This window comes from Gallinula chloropus (genome assembly GCF_964237585.1).
Source record: "Gallinula chloropus genome assembly, chromosome: 1".
NCBI classification, from domain to species: Eukaryota; Metazoa; Chordata; class Aves; order Gruiformes; family Rallidae; genus Gallinula; species Gallinula chloropus.
In genome coordinates this window covers 189,244-206,762 of record NC_140085.1, presented here as the reverse complement: position 1 = coordinate 206,762, position 17,519 = coordinate 189,244, and the positions used below count along the sequence as shown (strand labels likewise).

Genomic DNA, 17,519 nt, shown 5'->3' with positions numbered 1-17,519 from the left:
CAGGCTGGGTTCTCACATTCAGGACGTCCTGCCGCAGCGTCGCGGGCTCCACGCAGCTGATGAGCCGAAGCAGCAGGTCCATCATGGCTGATGTATCTATGTGCTTCAGCACCAGGCTAATGAATTGGTCTTTTTTCCTTAGAAATGCAATCACCTGGAAAGAAAAGCACTGTCACCAGAGGCAGGCATGGCACACGACTCCTGAGACTCCCCTTCCTTGTGCCAACCAACCACCAACCAACCAACCCTGGCACAAACCCTGACCAGGCTGAGGAATCCTCTGCAGGTCAAGGCAGGTCACTTCCTCAGCCACCTCTGCTTCCCTCCACACCACAGCGAAGCCCACAGAAGTGTGAGCAACCAGAGGGAGGGCAATCAAAGCATCCCAGCCTGGGCTGGGATTCCTAACATGGCCCTAACAGGGATTTGGGCTCATCCCAGCCCCTGGGCTGGGCACTGGGGAGGCTGCAGCTGGAGTGCTGGGTGCAGTTCTGGGCTCCTCAGCATCAGAAGGCCATGGGGGTCCTGGAGGAGCTCACTCAGCCTTTCCTGGCAGGGGAGATGCTCCAGGCCCCACACGGCAGCAGCGCTCCCACCACACAGACCCCAGCGCAGGACCAAGCCCATCCCTACCTGCTCCGTCTTCCTGGCAATGAGATTCCCGATGGTCTTACTGAAGAAACTGGCAAGCAGGGGGTTCAGAGGGGGCTCGTGGTCCAGGAAGTCGTAGAGGATGTTGAGCAGGGTCTCGTCCCCTCCCAGCTTGTCGTTGATCTGCGGCACGTCCGAGGTCAGCAGCTCGCAGGCCGTGTTCGGGTACCTGGAAGGGCAGAAGCACAACAACCCAGGGTCAAGGCAGAACTCCCAAGGAAACACTCCTGGAGTAAACTGGGGAAGTCAGGAGCAGGAGGATCACCCTTCCTGGGGTGGGGGGGAACCCAAACCTGTGAGGAACAAGGGTCATGGGCATTAATGGCTCATTTTGAGGGAACGCTGTTCCCTGTGGTGTATCCCAGAATCCCAGCCTGGGCTGGGCTGGGAGGGACCCCAAGGGTCCCAGAGCTCCAACCCCCTGCCACAGGCAGGGACACCAACCTCCAGGCCTGGAGCTACACAAGGGTGCCCAGGGCCCCAGCCAACCTGGCCTTGGACACCCCCAGGGTGGTCCCCCTTCCCCTGCCCTTCTCTGCACTCGCTCCAGGACCCCCATGTCCTTCTGGTGCTGAGGAGCCCAGAACTGGACCCAGCACTCCAGCTGCAGCCTCCCCAGTGCCCAGCCCAGGGGCACAAGCCCCTCCCCAGCCCTCCTGGCCACGCTGGCTCTGACACAAGCCAGGCTGCCCTTGGCCTTCCTGGCCCCCCGGGCACACTGCTGGCTCCTGGGCAGGCTGAGCTCACCCCACACCCCCAGCTCCTTCTCCCAGCAGCTCTCCAGCCGCTCTGCCCCAGCCTGGAGCTGCCGGGGGTTGTTGTGGCCCATGGGCAGGACTCTGCCCTTGGCCCTGGTGAACCTCAGCCCCTTGGGCTCAGCCCATGGCTCCAGCCTGGTCAGACCCCTCTGAAGAGCCTCCCCACCCTCAGGCAGATCAACACTTCCTCCCAGCTTAGTGTCACCCCCAAACTGACTGGGGGAACACTCAATCCCTCCATCCAGGTCCTGCACAGCTCTCAAGGAACAGCAAGTGTGTTTTGTAGGCAACCCCCCCATGAAGCCATTCCAAACAGAGAAGAACTTCTCAAAGTCCACAACCCATATCAAAAGGCTGTGAAGCATCTCACAGCCCCCAGAGCCTTTCCCCCCCAGACTGAAAAGGTTCCATCCCCACCCTCAAGACCCCCCACTGCCTTTTCCTGGCGTAGGACAGCAAACAGGTACCTACTTGAATCGGACCTTCTCATCCATGTCCACGGGGGGCTCATGGGTGATGAGGGTGACCAGCTCCTCCATGCACTGCTGCTGGCAGAGGAAGTCCAGCAGCTTGCGGTTCTGAGCCTTGCACTCCTGCAAGATGTCATCTTCATCCATCAGCTCCTGAAGGGTCACATCTTCTTTATCCAGCAGCTTGTCCACATGCGATGTCGTGTTCAAATCGAACTTCCAGAACATGTTGGTGGGACACAACTTAGCTGCAGACACAGGAGCAGCAGTGAATGCTCTGCCCTTGCTGCCTGCCCCTCCTGTGCACCCCTCAACAGAGCTGCTGGGTGAAGCCCGCTGACTCAGCCAAGAGCTTCTCACACCACAGACCCACCACGACTCCGTGGTGCCACCGGACACCCCTGAGCTGCCTGAGGGTGTGAGCAGGGTGAGAGGACAGCCAGAGAGCACCTCCCCTCATGGAAAGGACTCACTGGGCTGTGCACAGGCTGGCACACAGACTCACAGGGGTGGGCAGGGACCCCCAGAGCCCACGGGGCCCAACCCCAGAGACCCAGCGCTGCCCTGAGCTCACAACCCCACCTGCTCTCACACCACAGCTGGGTCTAGAAAGGGCTGTTGTTCCAGAAAGGCCAGGGACCAGGTGAGGGGGTGTCTGCCCTCCACCTGCTCCATCCCAAACCTCCACAGCCATCGCCAGCACGAGCTGGTATCAGAGGGTGCTGAGCTGGTATCATGAAGGAAAGGGACACCAGGGAGTAGAGAGAGCCACCAGGGAGTAGAGAGAGCTACCAAGATGTAGAGGAAGCTACCAGGAAGTAGAGTGCCACTAGGAAGTAGAGAGAGCCACCAGGGAGTAGAGAGCCATCAGGAAGGAGAGAGCCACCAGGAAGGAGAGAGAGACACCAGGAAGTAAAGAGCCACCAGGAAGTAGAGAGCCACCAGGAAGTAGAGAGACACACCAGGAAGTAGAGAGACACACCAGGAAGTAAAGAGCCACCAGGAAGTAGAGAGACACCAGGAAGTAGAGAGACACACCAGGAAGTAGAGAGCCACCAGGGAGTAGAGAGACACACCAGGAAGTAAAGAGCCACCAGGAAGACAAAGAGAAGCTCCATCTCCTTCCCACGGGCTGCTGACATGAAATTAGGGCAGTTTTTGAGGACCACTCACCAGTTAAACCCGGTTTTAGGGAGTCCCAGGCCCATGACCAGGCTGCAGGATCAACAACCAACCTGAGCAGTGTGACCACAGACAGACAGCCCCACAGCTCACTGCAGGACAGCCCCACAGACACCACAGGACAGCCCCACAGCTCACTGCAGGACAGCCCCACGGACACCACAGGACAGCCCCACAGCTCACTGCAGGACAGCCCCACAGCTCACTGCAGGACAGCCCCACAGACACCACAGGACAGCCCCACAGACACCACAGGACGGCCCCACAGCTCACTGCAGGACAGCCCCACAGACACCACAGGACAGCCCCACAGACACCACAGGACAGCCCCACAGACACCACAGGACAGCCCCATGGACACCACAGGACAGCCCCACAGCTCACTGCAGGACAGCCCCACAGCTCACTGCAGGACAGCCCCACAGACACCACAGGACAGCCCCACAGACACCACAGGACAGCCCCATGGACACCACAGGACAGCCCCACAGCTCACTGCAGGACAGCCCCACAGCTCACTGCAGGACAGCCCCACAGACACCACAGGACAGCCCCACAGCTCACTGCAGGACAGCCCCACGGACACCACAGGACAGCCCCATGGACACCACAGGACAGCCCCACGGACACCACCAGTCCCCCTCAGACAGCAGAAGGGAAAGGGAAGGAAAGGGAAACGGGAGGGAAAGGTGAAGGGAAGGGGAAGGGAAGGAAAAGGGAAGGGAAGGAAAAGGGAAGGGAAGGGAAAGGGAAAAGGGGAAAGGGGAAAAGGGAAAGGGAAAGGGAAAGGGAAAGGGAAAGGGAAAGGGAAAGGGAAAGGGAAAGGGAAAGGGAAAGGGAAAGGGAAAGGGAAAGGGAAAGGGAAAGGGAAAGGGAAAGGGAAAGGGAAAGGGAAGGCAAAGGGAAGGCAAAGGGGAAGGGGAAGGGAAGCTGTGTGTACCTTCAGCAGGGGTTATTTCAAACGTGGACTCTCCTCCGCGGACAGAGACACATTTGGGTTACGGTTCCTGGAGTGGATCCAGCCTCAGGAAATGCTCTTCATCCAGGGCCAGGCCTCCCTCACGCCTCCTCTCCTGCAACAACAGCCACTGTCACCCACAGGGCATCGAGGCCAGAGGTTCCACCTCCCCCAGCAGCCCAGAGGTTCCTCAGAGCAGGACTGGAACCACGGACAGTCCTCACAGAGCCGTGCTGGACACGCTCCTGCCAGGGATGCCCAGTGTAGCAGTGGGCAAACTGGGACCCTCACTTGCCCAAAGCACTGAGAAGGGAGCGGATAAGGGCCCCCTCCCCACAGGGCTCAGCACTGAGCTGGTGCCTGGCTGGAGAGTCAGAGTCATAAGGTATGAAAAGCCCTTTGAAGATCATCAAGTCCAACCAATCCCATCCTGAGCTAAACCAGCTCCCTGAGCTCCTCATCTCCCCTCTGTTCAACACCCCCAGGGCTGGGGACTCAGCCCCCTCCCTGGGCAGCCTGTGCCACAGCCCCACAACTCTGCCAGGGAAGAACTTTGCCCTCCCAGCTGAGCTGACCCTGCCCTGGGGCAGCTTGAGCCCATTGCCCCTCGGCCCAGCTCCTGGCCCCTGGCTGCAGAGACCATCGCCCACCTCTCTGCACCCTCCTGCCAGGGCAGGGCAGGGGGGAGAAGGGCTCCCCTCAGCCTCCTCTTGCCCAGGCTCAGCACCCCCAGCTCCCTCAGCCGCTCCTGGGAAGCTTTGCTGCTCTCCAGCCCCTTCCCCAGCCTGGTTGCCCTTCTCTGCACTCGCTCCAGGACCCCCATGTCCTTCTGGTGCTGAGGAGCCCAGAACTGGACCCAGCACTCCAGCTGCAGCCTCCCCAGTGCCCAGCCCAGGGGCACAAGCCCCTCCCCAGCCCTCCTGGCCACGCTGGCTCTGACACAAGCCAGGCTGCCCTTGGCCTTCCTGGCCCCCCGGGCACACTGCTGGCTCCTGGGCAGGCTGAGCTCACCCCACACCCCCAGCTCCTTCTCCCAGCAGCTCTCCAGCCGCTCTGCCCCAGCCTGGAGCTCCTCCCAGCCTCTGTCAGGCCTGGTGCTGGATTCTGACCCCATCCCACGTGTACAGCTGTTTCTTAGGAGAAGTTCAGCCTGTTTCCAGCGCAGCCCCCTGGTTCCTGGGCCTCAGGCTGTGACTGAAGTCTGTGTGGCACCACTTTATCTTCACTGTTGTGTCTAAAAGAGTCTGTAGGACACACGCTGAGGGAGGGAGGTGAATTCACAGCCTTGATGTGCACAGCAGAGCTGTGAGCACTGTTCCAATCCATCTCTTCAGCTTTGGGTGAATATTGCACCTCAATTAAGTAATTACTGATACAAAGAGGAGAAACCCTGTTGTTCCTCCCCCTGGCTGTTATTTTGAGGTGGGTGATCGCTCCTGTTAGAAAGGAGAGGCTTTGGTGTCCATGACCTGTGCCTGGTTTGATGCCAGCCTGGCCTTCTGCCTGGGTGTGCTGAGGGACAGGCTGGCTCGTGTCTGGTGTGTCACTGGTTAACATGGGGGGAGACCCAACTCACTGGGGGAAGGTGGGGAGCATCCACCCTAATTTACTTTGACTGCTTGCCCATGCTGTGTGTCAAAGCTGGTGTGTTGGGAGGGAACACAGCAGCAATCCCAGGATCCCCAGGCTGGAAAAGCCCTGGGAGCCCCTGGAGTCCAACCAATCCCATCCTGTGCTGCCCCAGCTCCCTGAGCACCTCATCTCCCCTCTGGTCAACACCCCCAGGGCTGGGGACTCAGCCCCCTCCCTGGGCAGCCTGTGCCCAGCCCCACTGGCCACACTATTTCTGACAGAAGCCAGGATGCCCCTGGCTCTCCACTGCTCCATGGAGACCAGGAGGCTGATGGGGCTCCTGTTCAGCATCACCGAGCGAGCCCGTCCCCGAAGCCACCACACACCAGCCCAACCTCCCACACAGCCCCAGGAACCAGCAAAGCAGAAAAGGATCAAACCCACTTTGGAATCACTGGCAAAACACCCCAGTGTCCTGCCCACTGTTTGGTGTGAGTGAAATCCAAGGGGATTCAGGAGAGGGCTGATGTACAGCCCCAGTCATCAAGCAGCACTCAGGGCGAACAGCCCCAGCTCCCTCAGCCTCTCCTCACAGGGGAGATGCTCCAGCCCCTTCAGCATCTCTGTCCCTCCTCTGGACTCTCTCCAGGAGATCCCTGGCTGGTTGATCCCAGGGAGCCCAGACCTGGACACAACACACCAAGGAGGGGCCTGGAGTGTTGTGTTTCCAAACACCCCACGTCACTGGAAGTGGCTGTGTGCCCCTCATGCAGCTCCTCAAACACCCTGTGAGCACTCAGAGCCCGTCCTCCCCAGCACCTCATGGTCCTGCAGCCAAGGGGGCTCTCAGAGGAGCTCCACAGCCTTTTTAGGGAATCCACTGGGATAACTAAGAAAAGATCATCAATGAGCAGTCTGAAACCTACTACACAAACCTCTACAATGCCTCCAAAAGAGGGTTTATGCCTTAGCAAGTCAAGGTTTAGCAAGTCAAGCTTTAGCAAGTTAAGCCTTAGCAAGTCAAGCCTCAGCAAGTCAAGCTTCTCAACTGTCTCCTGAGCCCTCTTCAGAGAACTTCCACCTGCTGAAGGACCTGCACAACCTCTCAGAGGCACCCTGATTACCCTGGGTAGCTGGTGCCAAGGCAGCACACGTGGTAATGGACAGGCAGAGACAGTACAGGCACCACGCCGAAAGGACTGGCAGGTCCTGGCCCTGCACCCCTGGCTGCACCCACCTCCCCAGGGCCACGTGGAAAGGGCTCAGCCCTGGGCCAACAGCCTCCTCAGCATCCCAGCTGGAGAAGGGCAACTCAGACCCACCCACTGAGCCTGCAGAATCAGCTACATCCCAACCCAGGCAGCAGCGTGGGCACTGGGAGCGCTGGGGTGCTCCCTTAAGACACCAAGGCACCCAAAAGCCAGTGGGTGTAGGAAGTCGTGGGTGAGCCAAAAGCTCTCCTTGGGCTCCTCCTGCTTTGGTACCTGCTGCTCAAGGGGGTGTGGGGAGAAGGGAACTGCCCCACAGCACCCAGAGGCTGGGACACCCCTTCCCAGCAGTGAGTTCCCTTAGCTACTGGTACAGGAGGATTATTTCCCTGGGAAGAAGAGGAAAACACTGAGGGGAATGAGAAGTCCTACTTAAAATACACCTTTGGGTTACCTTAACTCCTGAACAGAGCTTTGGCTGGCTGTTCTAAGAGCCAAGCTGGATCTGGCCTTCCCCACACGTACTGGTGGCACCTCGCTGCAGCCAGCAGGACGGGAGCCTCTGACAAGAGCACGAGCAGGTTTGGGTAACACCACACAAAAAGCTGCTATTTTTAAAGGAACTTGAAGTCTTCCCACTGCTTCCTTCATATCAGAAGCACCAAGCAAGGTTATTCATATCACTGTTACTTCCATATCAGAAGCATCAAGCGAGATTAACTCTGTCCAACCTTTTACATCAGCTGAAACCTTTTACACACACTGTGACACCCCTCAGGACTGCAGAGAATCCCAGAATCCCAGTCTGGTCTGGGCTGGGAGGGACCCCAAGGGTCCCAGAGCTCCAGCCCCCTGCCACAGGCAGGGACACCAACCTCCAGGCCTGGAGCTACACAAGGGTGCCCAGGGCCCCAGCCAACCTGGCCTTGGACACCCCCAGGGACGGGGCACCCACCCCCTCTCTGGGCAGCCCCTTCCAGCCCCTCACCACTCTCTCTGCACAGAACTCCCCCCCAGCAATCCCCCTGGGTTTCTACCCTCTCATCTCCAGAGACTACAAAGCATGTGCCATTCTCTGCTCTGCTTGGAATCCATCTCCCACTGAGCTGAGAGCAGCCAGCCTGCTCCTCCTGCCCCACACGCCGACACCAGGTCCCAGGCTCTGCACTCCACGTCTCAGCCCCCACAGGCACGACCCCCCCAGCCAACATCACTTCAAAACACCCCTGAGAAATTCAGGTTCAGAGCCACTGAGAACTTATTTTCCTCTCCATCTGGCCACTTGCAAAGTGATATGCAAATCATGAGATAGATGAAATGATCCTGGTAATTATAGAAGCAGCCCAGAGCAGGAGCTATTTTAAACTCCTGGCCAAGCACCCTGCATGTTTCTCCCAGGAGCTGCCCCATCCGCAGAGCCAGCGGGTGGTGGGGACAGAGCTGGAGCCTCCTCAGAGCTGTGTGGCACATGGCAGGGTGGAAGAGACACTGCCACTGCCCAGGGGCCAGGAAGGCCAAGGGCAGCCTGGCTTGTGTCAGAGCCAGCGTGGCCAGGAGGGCTGGGGAGGGGCTTGTGCCCCTGGGCTGGGCACTGGTGAGGCTGCAGCTGGAGTGCTGGGTCCAGTTCTGGGCTCCTCAGCACCAGAAGGACATGGGGGTCCTGGAGCGAGTGCAGAGAAGGGCAACCAGGCTGGGGAAGGGGCTGGAGAGCAGCAAAGCTTCCCAGGAGCGGCTGAGGGAGCTGGGGGTGCTGAGCCTGGGCAAGAGGAGGCTGAGGGGAGCCCTTCTCCCCCCTGCCCTGCCCTGCCCTGCCCTGCCCTGGCAGGAGGGTGCAGAGAGGTGGGCGATGGTCTCTGCAGCCAGGGGCCAGGAGCTGGGCCGAGGGGCAATGGGCTCAAGCTGCCCCAGGGCAGGGTCAGCTCAGCTGGGAGGGCAAAGTTCTTCCCTGGCAGAGTTGTGGGGCTGTGGCACAGGCTGCCCAGGGAGGGGCTGAGTCCCCAGCCCTGGGGGTGTTGAACAGAGGGGAGATGAGGTGCTCAGGGAGCTGGGGCAGCACAGGATGGGATTGGTTGGTCTGGATGATCTTCAAAGGGCTTTTCCAGCCTGGGGACTCTGTGGGGTCAGACACAACAGGCTGCAGGAGGTCCCAGGCACAAGGTCGGGCACAGCCAGAGAACCAGAAGCTGGATGGTCCCATGTGGTTATTTACAGCAGCAGCAGCCGGACGGCACCAGGGCTGCGGCACAGCAGGAAATCAAGGATGGAGCTTTATCAGCTTTATCCACTGGCTGGAGATAAGCTGGAGCCTCCAAGGGATCGTGGGCAGGAGCAGGGAAGGGCCTGAGCAGGCTCCTGCCCTCCTCACCCAGCTGCAGGAGCCGCAGGCTGAAGCCTGATGGTTCACAGGGCTGGGGACAGGGTCACTTCACCCCATTCTCCTGCCATCAACAGAGCACACGGCTCCATCCCACCACTGAGCTGGTACAGAGTCAGCTGAGAGCCAGCTCCAGAGCCTGACAAGCCACCCAGGAGCTGGGGGAGCAGAGGAAAGCTGCCAGCTTCATACATAACACCACGCTCTACCTCCCAGGAGCTGACATCTCCAGTATTTTTATCCCCAAGACGTTTGGTAATTTGGGTTCCCAAGAGTTTTCTGGCTGCACAACCCAAGTTGCCTAAAAAGGGCCCAATTTTCCAGGGGAGCTGGGTAAACACCCTCCAAAATCCAGGGCATGCTCTAAAGACTCAAGCCACCCACTCCAAGGCCTGTTGATGCACCCTGAAGCTCCCTCAGGGCGACTCTGCTCGTACCAATCCCAGAATCCCAGCCTGGGCTGGGCTGGGAGGGACCCCAAGGGTCCCAGAGCTCCAGCCCCCTGCCACAGGCAGGGACACCAACCTCCAGGCCTGGAGCTACACAAGGGTGCCCAGGGCCCCAGCCAACCTGGCCTTGGACACCCCCAGGGACGGGGCACCCACCCCCTCTCCGGGCAGCCCCTTCCAGCCCCTCACCACTCTCTCTGCACAGAACCTCCCCCCAGTCTCTCCTCTGCCCCTTCCCTCCTCCAGCTTCACTCCAGCCCCTTGTCCTGCCAGTCTCTGCCCTTTAACAAGCCCATTCCCCTCCTGTTCCTGGGGTCCCTTCAGGGACGGGGAGGCTGCAGGGAGGTCCCCCCACAGCCTTCTCTTCTCCAGGCTGACCCAGCCCAGCTCCCTCAGCCTCTCTCCATGGGGAGCTGCTCCAGCCTCTGAGCATCCCCAGGGCTCCTCTGACCCCTCTCCAACAGCCCCACATCCTCCTTGTGTTGGGCTCTGGACCAGCAATGGCACCAACTTGAGAATCACCCATATTTATCCAAGTCCTCGTGGGGAGAACCCAAAGTCTCCCCAGGACTCTGGAGAGCAGAACTTGGGTTTCTCCTCATCCTTGACACAAAGCACAGGAGCAGCTGTACCTGCACTGTGGCTGTTGTCTGCCAGTGCTGGAGTCTCCGGGAGGTGTGGGTCAGCTGTGCAGCAGGGCCCACCTGGAATATTGTGTCCAGGTCTGGGCTCCCTGGGATCAACCAGCCAGGGATCTCCTGGAGAGAGTCCAGAGGAGGGACAGGGATGCTGAAGGGCCTGGAGCATCTCCCCTGGGAGGAAAGGCTGAGGGAGCTGGGGCTGTTCAGCCTGCAGAGAAGAGCCTGAGAGGGGATCTGATCACTGGTTCTCAAGAGCTGAAGGGTGGGACCCAGGGGCCATGGGCAGCCTCTGCTCAGTGTCTGTGGGGACAGGACAAGGGGCGATGGGCTCAAGCTGGAGCCCAGGGAGTTCCCCCCACTGTGGGGAAGAACTTCTTCCCAGTGAGGGTGAGGGAGCCCTGGGACAGGCTGCCCAGGGGGTGTGGAGTCTCCTTCTCTGCAGAGACCCCAGCCCCTGTCCTAGGGACCCTGCTTGGGCAGGGGGTGGGACCCCAGGGGCTCTGGGGGGCCCTACACAGCTCTGTGAGTCTGGGATTAGGCTGGGAGGCACAAGGAAGGACCTTCAACACCTCCTACCCAGACTGAAGTTCTAGTTTTGCTCCAGAGCATCCGGGGTGACTGAGAAACGGCTGCTCAGCGCCTCGACCCCGAGGCCCCACCGTGGCACAGGCACCTCGGCGCCGCGGGGGCAGGACGGCAACTGTCAGCACAGCAACTGCAGAGCCCCTGCCAGGGCAGGAGGAATCACATGGAGCCCAAGGCAGCTATTTCCAGGAGACACATCCCTGGATAAAAATACCACCCAAAACCTGGGCTCCTACGCGCGGCGCAGACAGACGGGCTCCTTGGAGAGGGGCAGAGGGGCTGGAGGAAGGAGCCACCTCAGGCACCAGGGAGTCCTCAAACAGTGACCTGCCCTGTCTACAGCCAGAGCTTCTAATTCACAGACTCATCTGTAAGGTGGGAAGGGACCTTTGGATCCCACCTCATCCCACCCTGCAGTGACAGGGACATCTTCACTGGAGCAGGTCCCTCAGAGCCCCATCCAGCCTGACCTTGGGTGTCTCCAGGGATGGGGCCTCCCCCACCTCTCTGGGCACCCAGTGACCCACCCCCCTCAGAGGGAAGAGCTTTCCCCTCATCCCCAACCTCAACCTCCCCTGTCCCAGTTTAACCCATCCCCCTGGTCCCACCACTCCAGGCCCTGGGAACAGTTCTTCCCAGCTTCCTACAGGCACCTCTCAGGGACTGGAAGGGGCTGGGAGGTGCCCCCAGAGCCTTCTCTTCTCCAGGCTGAGCCAGCCCAGTTCTCCCAGCCTGGCTTCACAGCAGAGCTGCTCCAGCCCTGGGATCATCTCTGTGGCTCCTCTGGACACACTCCAACAGCTCCATGTCCTCTTAGTGCTGAGGGCTCCAGAGCTGGACCCAGCACTGCAGGTGAGGTGTCCCCAGAGCAGAGCAGAGGGGACAATCCCCTCTCCATCTGCTGCCCACACTCCTGGGATGCAGCCCAGGATGGGGTTGCCCTTCTGGGCTGCAGATGCACCTTGGTGGCTCCTGTCCAGCTTCTCCCCCACCAGTCCCCCAAGTCCTTTCCCTCAGGGCTGCTCTCCAGCCCCTCACCTCCTGCCCTGGATGGATAACGGGGGTTGTCCCAGCCCAGGGGCAGGACCCTGCCCTTGGCTCTGCTGAACCTCCTGAGGTTCCCCTGGGCCCCTTCTCCAGCGAAGGAGAGAAGAGGTTGTTGAGAACTGCAGCTCTAGAGCAGCTCCAGCCAGTCTCTGCATTCACACTGCCACAGCTCCTCCCCTGCAGCAGCAGCCCAGGCCCTTGGTGTGCCCACCCCAGTGCCAAATAGAGATACCCAGTGAGGCAGCTGTGGCACAGCTGGGGCTGCCTTCCCCAGTGTCCTGCCCAGGGCCTCACCATGTGCTCACCAGAAAACAGAACCCCAGACTGGTGGGGGCTGGAGGGACCTCTGGAGACCCCCCTGTGCCACCCCCCAGGGCAGGGTCCCCTCGAGCTGCACAGGACAGCGCCCAGGGTCACAGGGTCTGAGCGTCTCCAGAGGAGGAGGGAGACTCCCCAGCCTCTCTGGGCAGCCTGGCCCAGGGCTCTGCCACCCTCCCAGCACACAAGTTCCTCCTCAGGCTCAGGGGGAGCTTCCTCTGCTCCAGTCTGTGCCCACGGCCCCTTGACCTGTCCCTGGGCCCCCCTGAACACAGCCTGACCCCTCCTCCTGAGCCCACCCTTCAGGGGTTGCTCAGCACTGAGCAGATCCCCCTCAGGCTTCTCTTCCCCGGGCTGAGCAGCCCCGAGTCCCTCAGCCTCTCTGCCCCAGAGATGTCCTGGTGCCCTCAGCACCCCCACAGCCCTTTGCTGTCCCCTCTCCTGTCCTTCCTGCCCTGGGGAGCCCAGACCCACACACCCCATTCCTGATGAGGCCCCCCAGGGCAGAGAAGAGGGGCAGGAGAACCCCCCTGACCCAAAACACTCTGCCAGCAAGGCACAAATCACCATGGAACCACCCTGGGTCTAACCAAAAGCACCAACCCACAGTCACACCGATGTCCTCACCACAGACAACACACTCTGAACACCACAACTCAGCATTAAATTCATGGATGGCAACCAAACAACAGTGACAACTGCTCAGCTCAGCTCAGCTCCTGGGCTCTGCCTCCATCCCCACATCACCTCTCAGGTCTGTGCCCCACGCCCCAGCTACACCCAGGAGCTCAGGAAGCACTGTCCATGCCCCTGATGCTTCCCCAAAGTGCCCTCACAGGCTGCAGCACGCACCAATCTGGCCACCAGATCCACAGCTGGAAGGGATGAAAGCTCACCAGGCACCCTGGGAGCTCAGGAGCTCTGTCTGCAGAGCTGCTTCGGGTCGTTACCGCGCTAACGAGCTGCTGGGAAGGGCAGCCCTTGGCCAGGAACTCAAACACTCCTCAGGGTAAAGTCAAACCAGCCCCAACCACCACACCACACTGCCTGTTCCTCCAGAACATCAGCCCTGCTCTCACCTGGGTTTGTTCCCAAGAACCACACAGAAAGATGCAGGAAAGTCTCCTCTGCAAGCACAGTCAGAGAATCCCAGAGTCACCAGGTTGGAAAAGACCTTTGAGATCCCAGAATCCCAGACTGGGCTGGGTTGGGAGGGACCCCAAGGGTCCCAGAGCTCCAACCCCCTGCCACAGGCAGGGACACCAACCTCCAGGCCTGGATAACCCCTTCCCCAGCCTGGTTGCCCTTCTCTGCACTCGCTCCAGGACCCCCATGTCCTTCTGGTGCTGAGGAGCCCAGAACTGGACCCAGCACTCCAGCTGCAGCCTCCCCAGTGCCCAGCCCAGGGGCACAAGCCCCTCCCCAGCCCTCCTGGCCACGCTGGCTCTGACACAAGCCAGGCTGCCCTTGGCCTTCCTGGCCCCCCGGGCACACTGCTGGCTCCTGGGCAGGCTGAGCTCACCCCACACCCCCAGCTCCTTCTCCCAGCAGCTCTCCAGCCGCTCTGCCCCAGCCTGGAGCTGCCGGGGCTTGTTGTGTCCCATGGGCAGGACTCTGCCCTTGGCCCTGTTAAGCTTCCTGAGAAGCCTGTGAGGCTCTTCTGCTTCACCCCACCTCACCTCTCCTCCTTCACTGGGGCTTCCCAGCTACACCACCTGCTCGTGCATCTCTGTCCCTGCAGCTCACCTTGTGGAACAGGAGCTCCAGGAAGGACATTTCCTCCTGTGCCACCAGAGAAACAACTTTACAGAGTAAATGGGAAAACCCCATCCAGTTCCAGATCCTCCACAGCAGCTCTGGCAGCCCCAGTGCCAACACCACCACGGTCCTGGGCCTGGGGTGGGTGGGAAGCTGGGAGGAGACAGGCAGAACACCACAGCAGAGCAACAAAAGGAGCCCTGGGAGGCTGCCTGGTCCCTGTTCCAGGAGCTCCTGGCTAACCAGCCAGAAGAAGGCATCTGGAGAGCTGCAGCAGGAACATGTTTTGCACCACCAAGGCTGCTGAGCTCCTGGGCAGCTTCCACACCAGCCCCACCTGCCAGAAGGAATCAGCCCCCAGTAAATCTACCAGCTGAAAAGGTACTGGGGCTCCTGTTGGCTTCATCCCATTCCTACAGCACCATTTAGTTAGAAAAGCTCTTCCCAGTTTAACCAGCTCACTGCACAGACACTGCCCACGCTCCAGGTAACAGCTCTGGAGAAGGAACCTGAAGGTTTCTGTGCTCCCTGAAAGTCTCTGTGCTCCATGAAGGTCTCCTGAAGGTCTCCATGCTTCCTGGAGGTCTCCACACTTCCTGAAGATCTCCTGAAGGTCTCCACACTTCCTGAATGTCTCCACGCTTCCTGAAGGTCTCCTGAAGGTCTCTGTGCTCCATGAAGATCTCCTGAATGTCTCCACGCTTCCTGAAGGTCTCCTGAAGGTCTCTGTGCTCCCTGAAGGTCTCCATGCTTCCTGGAGGTCTCCACACTTCCTGGAGATCTCCTGAAGGTCTCCACACTTCCTGGAGGTCTCCACACTTCCTGGAGGTCTCCTGAAGGTCTCTGTGCTCCCTGAAGGTCTCCTGAAGGTCTCCATGCTTCCTGGAGGTCTCCACACTTCCTGAAGATCTCCTGAAGGTCTCCGTGCTCCCTGAAGATCTCCTGAAGGTCTCCACACTTCCTGAAGGTCTCCACGCTTTCTGGAGGTCTCCACGCTTCCTGGAGGTCTCCACGCTTCCTGGAGGAAGCCAGCACCTCACCTGCTGGGTATTCCAGGTCACGGGGCAGAGCTCTGGGGGGAGTTCCCACCCTGCCTGCAATGACACAGCGCTGGTGCCGTGGCTGGTGAGCAGCAGGTGACCTGTCCCTGCTGTCCCCAGGCTCTGCTGGCTTTGTACACTCACAGGATGCTTTCCCACGAGCACCCACAGCTCCTGCCAGGTCCTTGCCAGTGGTGCAGCCATCCTGCAAAACACCTTCTCCAGCTGCAACCAGGAGATCCAGCTGCTGTAGGGTCTCAGGGAGCCTTGCAAAGCCCCTGCAGCTGCCCTGGGGGGGCAGAGTGGGCCCAGGGAGGCTGAGAAAGGAGCCAAGGCCTGGCCCAAAGCCACCAGCACCTTCCACCACCCCAAGGACACCTTCCACCACTCCAAGGACACCATCCACCACCACAGTGCCTCTGTCTGCAGCAGCAAGAGTCCAACGCTGACCCAGAGCAGTGGAAGAGGCTGCTGGGGGAAGGGTTCCTCCTGCTTATCCCCACTTCATAGAATCCCAGACTGGGCTGGGCTGGAAGGGACCCCAAGGGTCCCAGAGCTCCAGCCCCCTGCCACAGGCAGGGACACCAACCTCCAGGCCTGGAGCTACACAAGGCTGCCCAAATTCCCAACATTCTCCTTTGCTGCCCCTTCCTTCTCACGCTCAGGGCACGTTCAGAGGGAAAAGCCCATTTCCCCCTCTTCTGGGAAGAGCATTTCCCACCTGAAGAGGCTCGAGAGATCAGGAAGCCCGTGGCCCATCGTGTGCATTAAACATCACCCAGAGCTGACAGGGATCCAAGGTCAGCTGGCAAACAGCAGCAGAGCTGAAGCTGCCTCTGAGAGCCAGGAAACACAGAGCAAAGATGCCATCAACCACCCTGGCTGCGGTCGCCACTCCGGCCCCAGCGGAGACGCAGCACCAGCGTGACTCAGACTGTCTGCAACCAGCAGATGTAAATAAAGACCAACTGTGTCGCTGTCTGGGCTGCACCACGACCCACAGAACCAGAGGCTCTTCCCCTGAGCCCTCACAGACCATCCTCAGCAGTGCTGGGGCTGGTGCTGTGACAGGACACACAAGACACGTGTGTGCAGAAGGGCTGTGGAGCCCTGTGCCCCAACAGAGTGATGGACACGGGACACAACCACCCCCACAGTGCTACAGGACTGGGGGAGACTGGGGGTGTGGGGTGAGCTCAGCCTGCCCAGGAGCCAGCAGTGTGCCCGGGGGCCAGGAAGGCCAAGGGCAGCCTGGCTTGTGTCAGAGCCAGCGTGGCCAGGAGGGCTGGGGAGGGGCTTGTGCCCCTGGGCTGGGCACTGGGGAGGCTGCAGCTGGAGTGCTGGGTCCAGTTCTGGGCTCCTCAGCACCAGAAGGACATGGGGGTCCTGGAGCGAGTGCAGAGAAGGGCAACCAGGCTGGGGAAGGGGCTGGAGAGCAGCAAAGCTTCCCAGGAGCGGCTGAGGGAGCTGGGGGTGCTGAGCCTGGGCAAGAGGAGGCTGAGGGGAGCCCTTCTCCCCCCTGCCCTGCCCTGCCCTGCCCTGCCCTGGCAGGAGGGTGCAGAGAGGTGGGCGATGGTCTCTGCAGCCAGGGGCCAGGAGCTGGGCCGAGGGGCAATGGGCTCAAGCTGCCCCAGGGCAGGGTCAGCTCAGCTGGGAGGGCAAAGTTCTTCCCTGGCAGAGTTGTGGGGCTGTGGCACAGGCTGCCCAGGGAGGGGGCTGAGTCCCCAGCCCTGGGGGTGTTTAACAGAGGGGAGATGAGGTGCTCAGGGAGCTGGGGCAGCACAGCACAGGGAGGGTTGGACTCCAGGGGCTCCAAGGGCTTTTCCAACCTGGTGTTTCTATGAATAAAGGCAGCAGCTGGTCCCTGTCGAGGGGACAGCCTGACAGTGGGTTTGGGGTACACAACCACCCCCAAGCCCTGGCTGCCTGACTCCTGTGGATAAAGACACAGCAGCTTCATGCAAAGCAGGGGGGTCCCGCACAGCACCGCTCCCAGTTCAGCAGCTTTCCCCCAGTGAGGCAGCACTTTCCAGTACCAGCCACCAGCACAGAGCAGAGGCAGCTCTGGAGATCCTCCAGTCCAACCCACTGCTCCTCAAAGCAGGGTCAGCTGGAGCTGGCTGCCCAGGACCACGTCCAGGCAGGTTCTCAACACCTCCCAGCACCAGCTCCCTCCACCACCTCTCTGGGCAGCCTCAGCCACTCCTAAAACCCTGTGCATTCAGCTCACTGTCCAGCTGGTGCCCACGGGCTCTTGCCCAGCCCTTCCTCCTGCTGAGGAGAACCTGGCTCCATCCTGGGCTCTGCTCACAGTGCTGGATCCCCCTGAGCCATCTCACCCCCAGGACGTCCAGCCCCAGCTCTGCTCCCACAGTGCTCCCAGTAAGCACCTCAGTGGCTCTGCTGGGCTCTCTCCAGTACGTCCCCCATGTTCCTCACCCTGCAGAGCCCAGCACCAGGCCCAGCACCCCAGCTGTGACCCCACCAGTGCTGGGCAGAGGGACAGGC

The 17,519-nt window shown here is 60.6% G+C and overlaps 1 protein-coding gene across 2 annotated transcripts in view; it reads right to left on the bottom strand.

Moving 5' to 3' along the window:
- PPP6R2 (protein phosphatase 6 regulatory subunit 2) overlaps positions 1–17,519 on the bottom strand; it is a 79,636-nt gene that overhangs the window by 41,582 nt on the left and 20,535 nt on the right. For both annotated transcript variants that reach the window (XM_084272722.1, XM_084272723.1), the window contains exons 2-5: positions 4,002–4,134; positions 1,881–2,127; positions 634–820; positions 17–154 (exon numbers count right to left, since the gene is read on the bottom strand). In XM_084272722.1, the coding sequence (XP_084128848.1) occupies positions 17–154; positions 634–820; positions 1,881–2,107 (552 nt within the window). In that variant the 5' untranslated portion in view covers positions 2,108–2,127; positions 4,002–4,134. The remainder of the gene's footprint in view (positions 1–16; positions 155–633; positions 821–1,880; positions 2,128–4,001; positions 4,135–17,519) is intronic.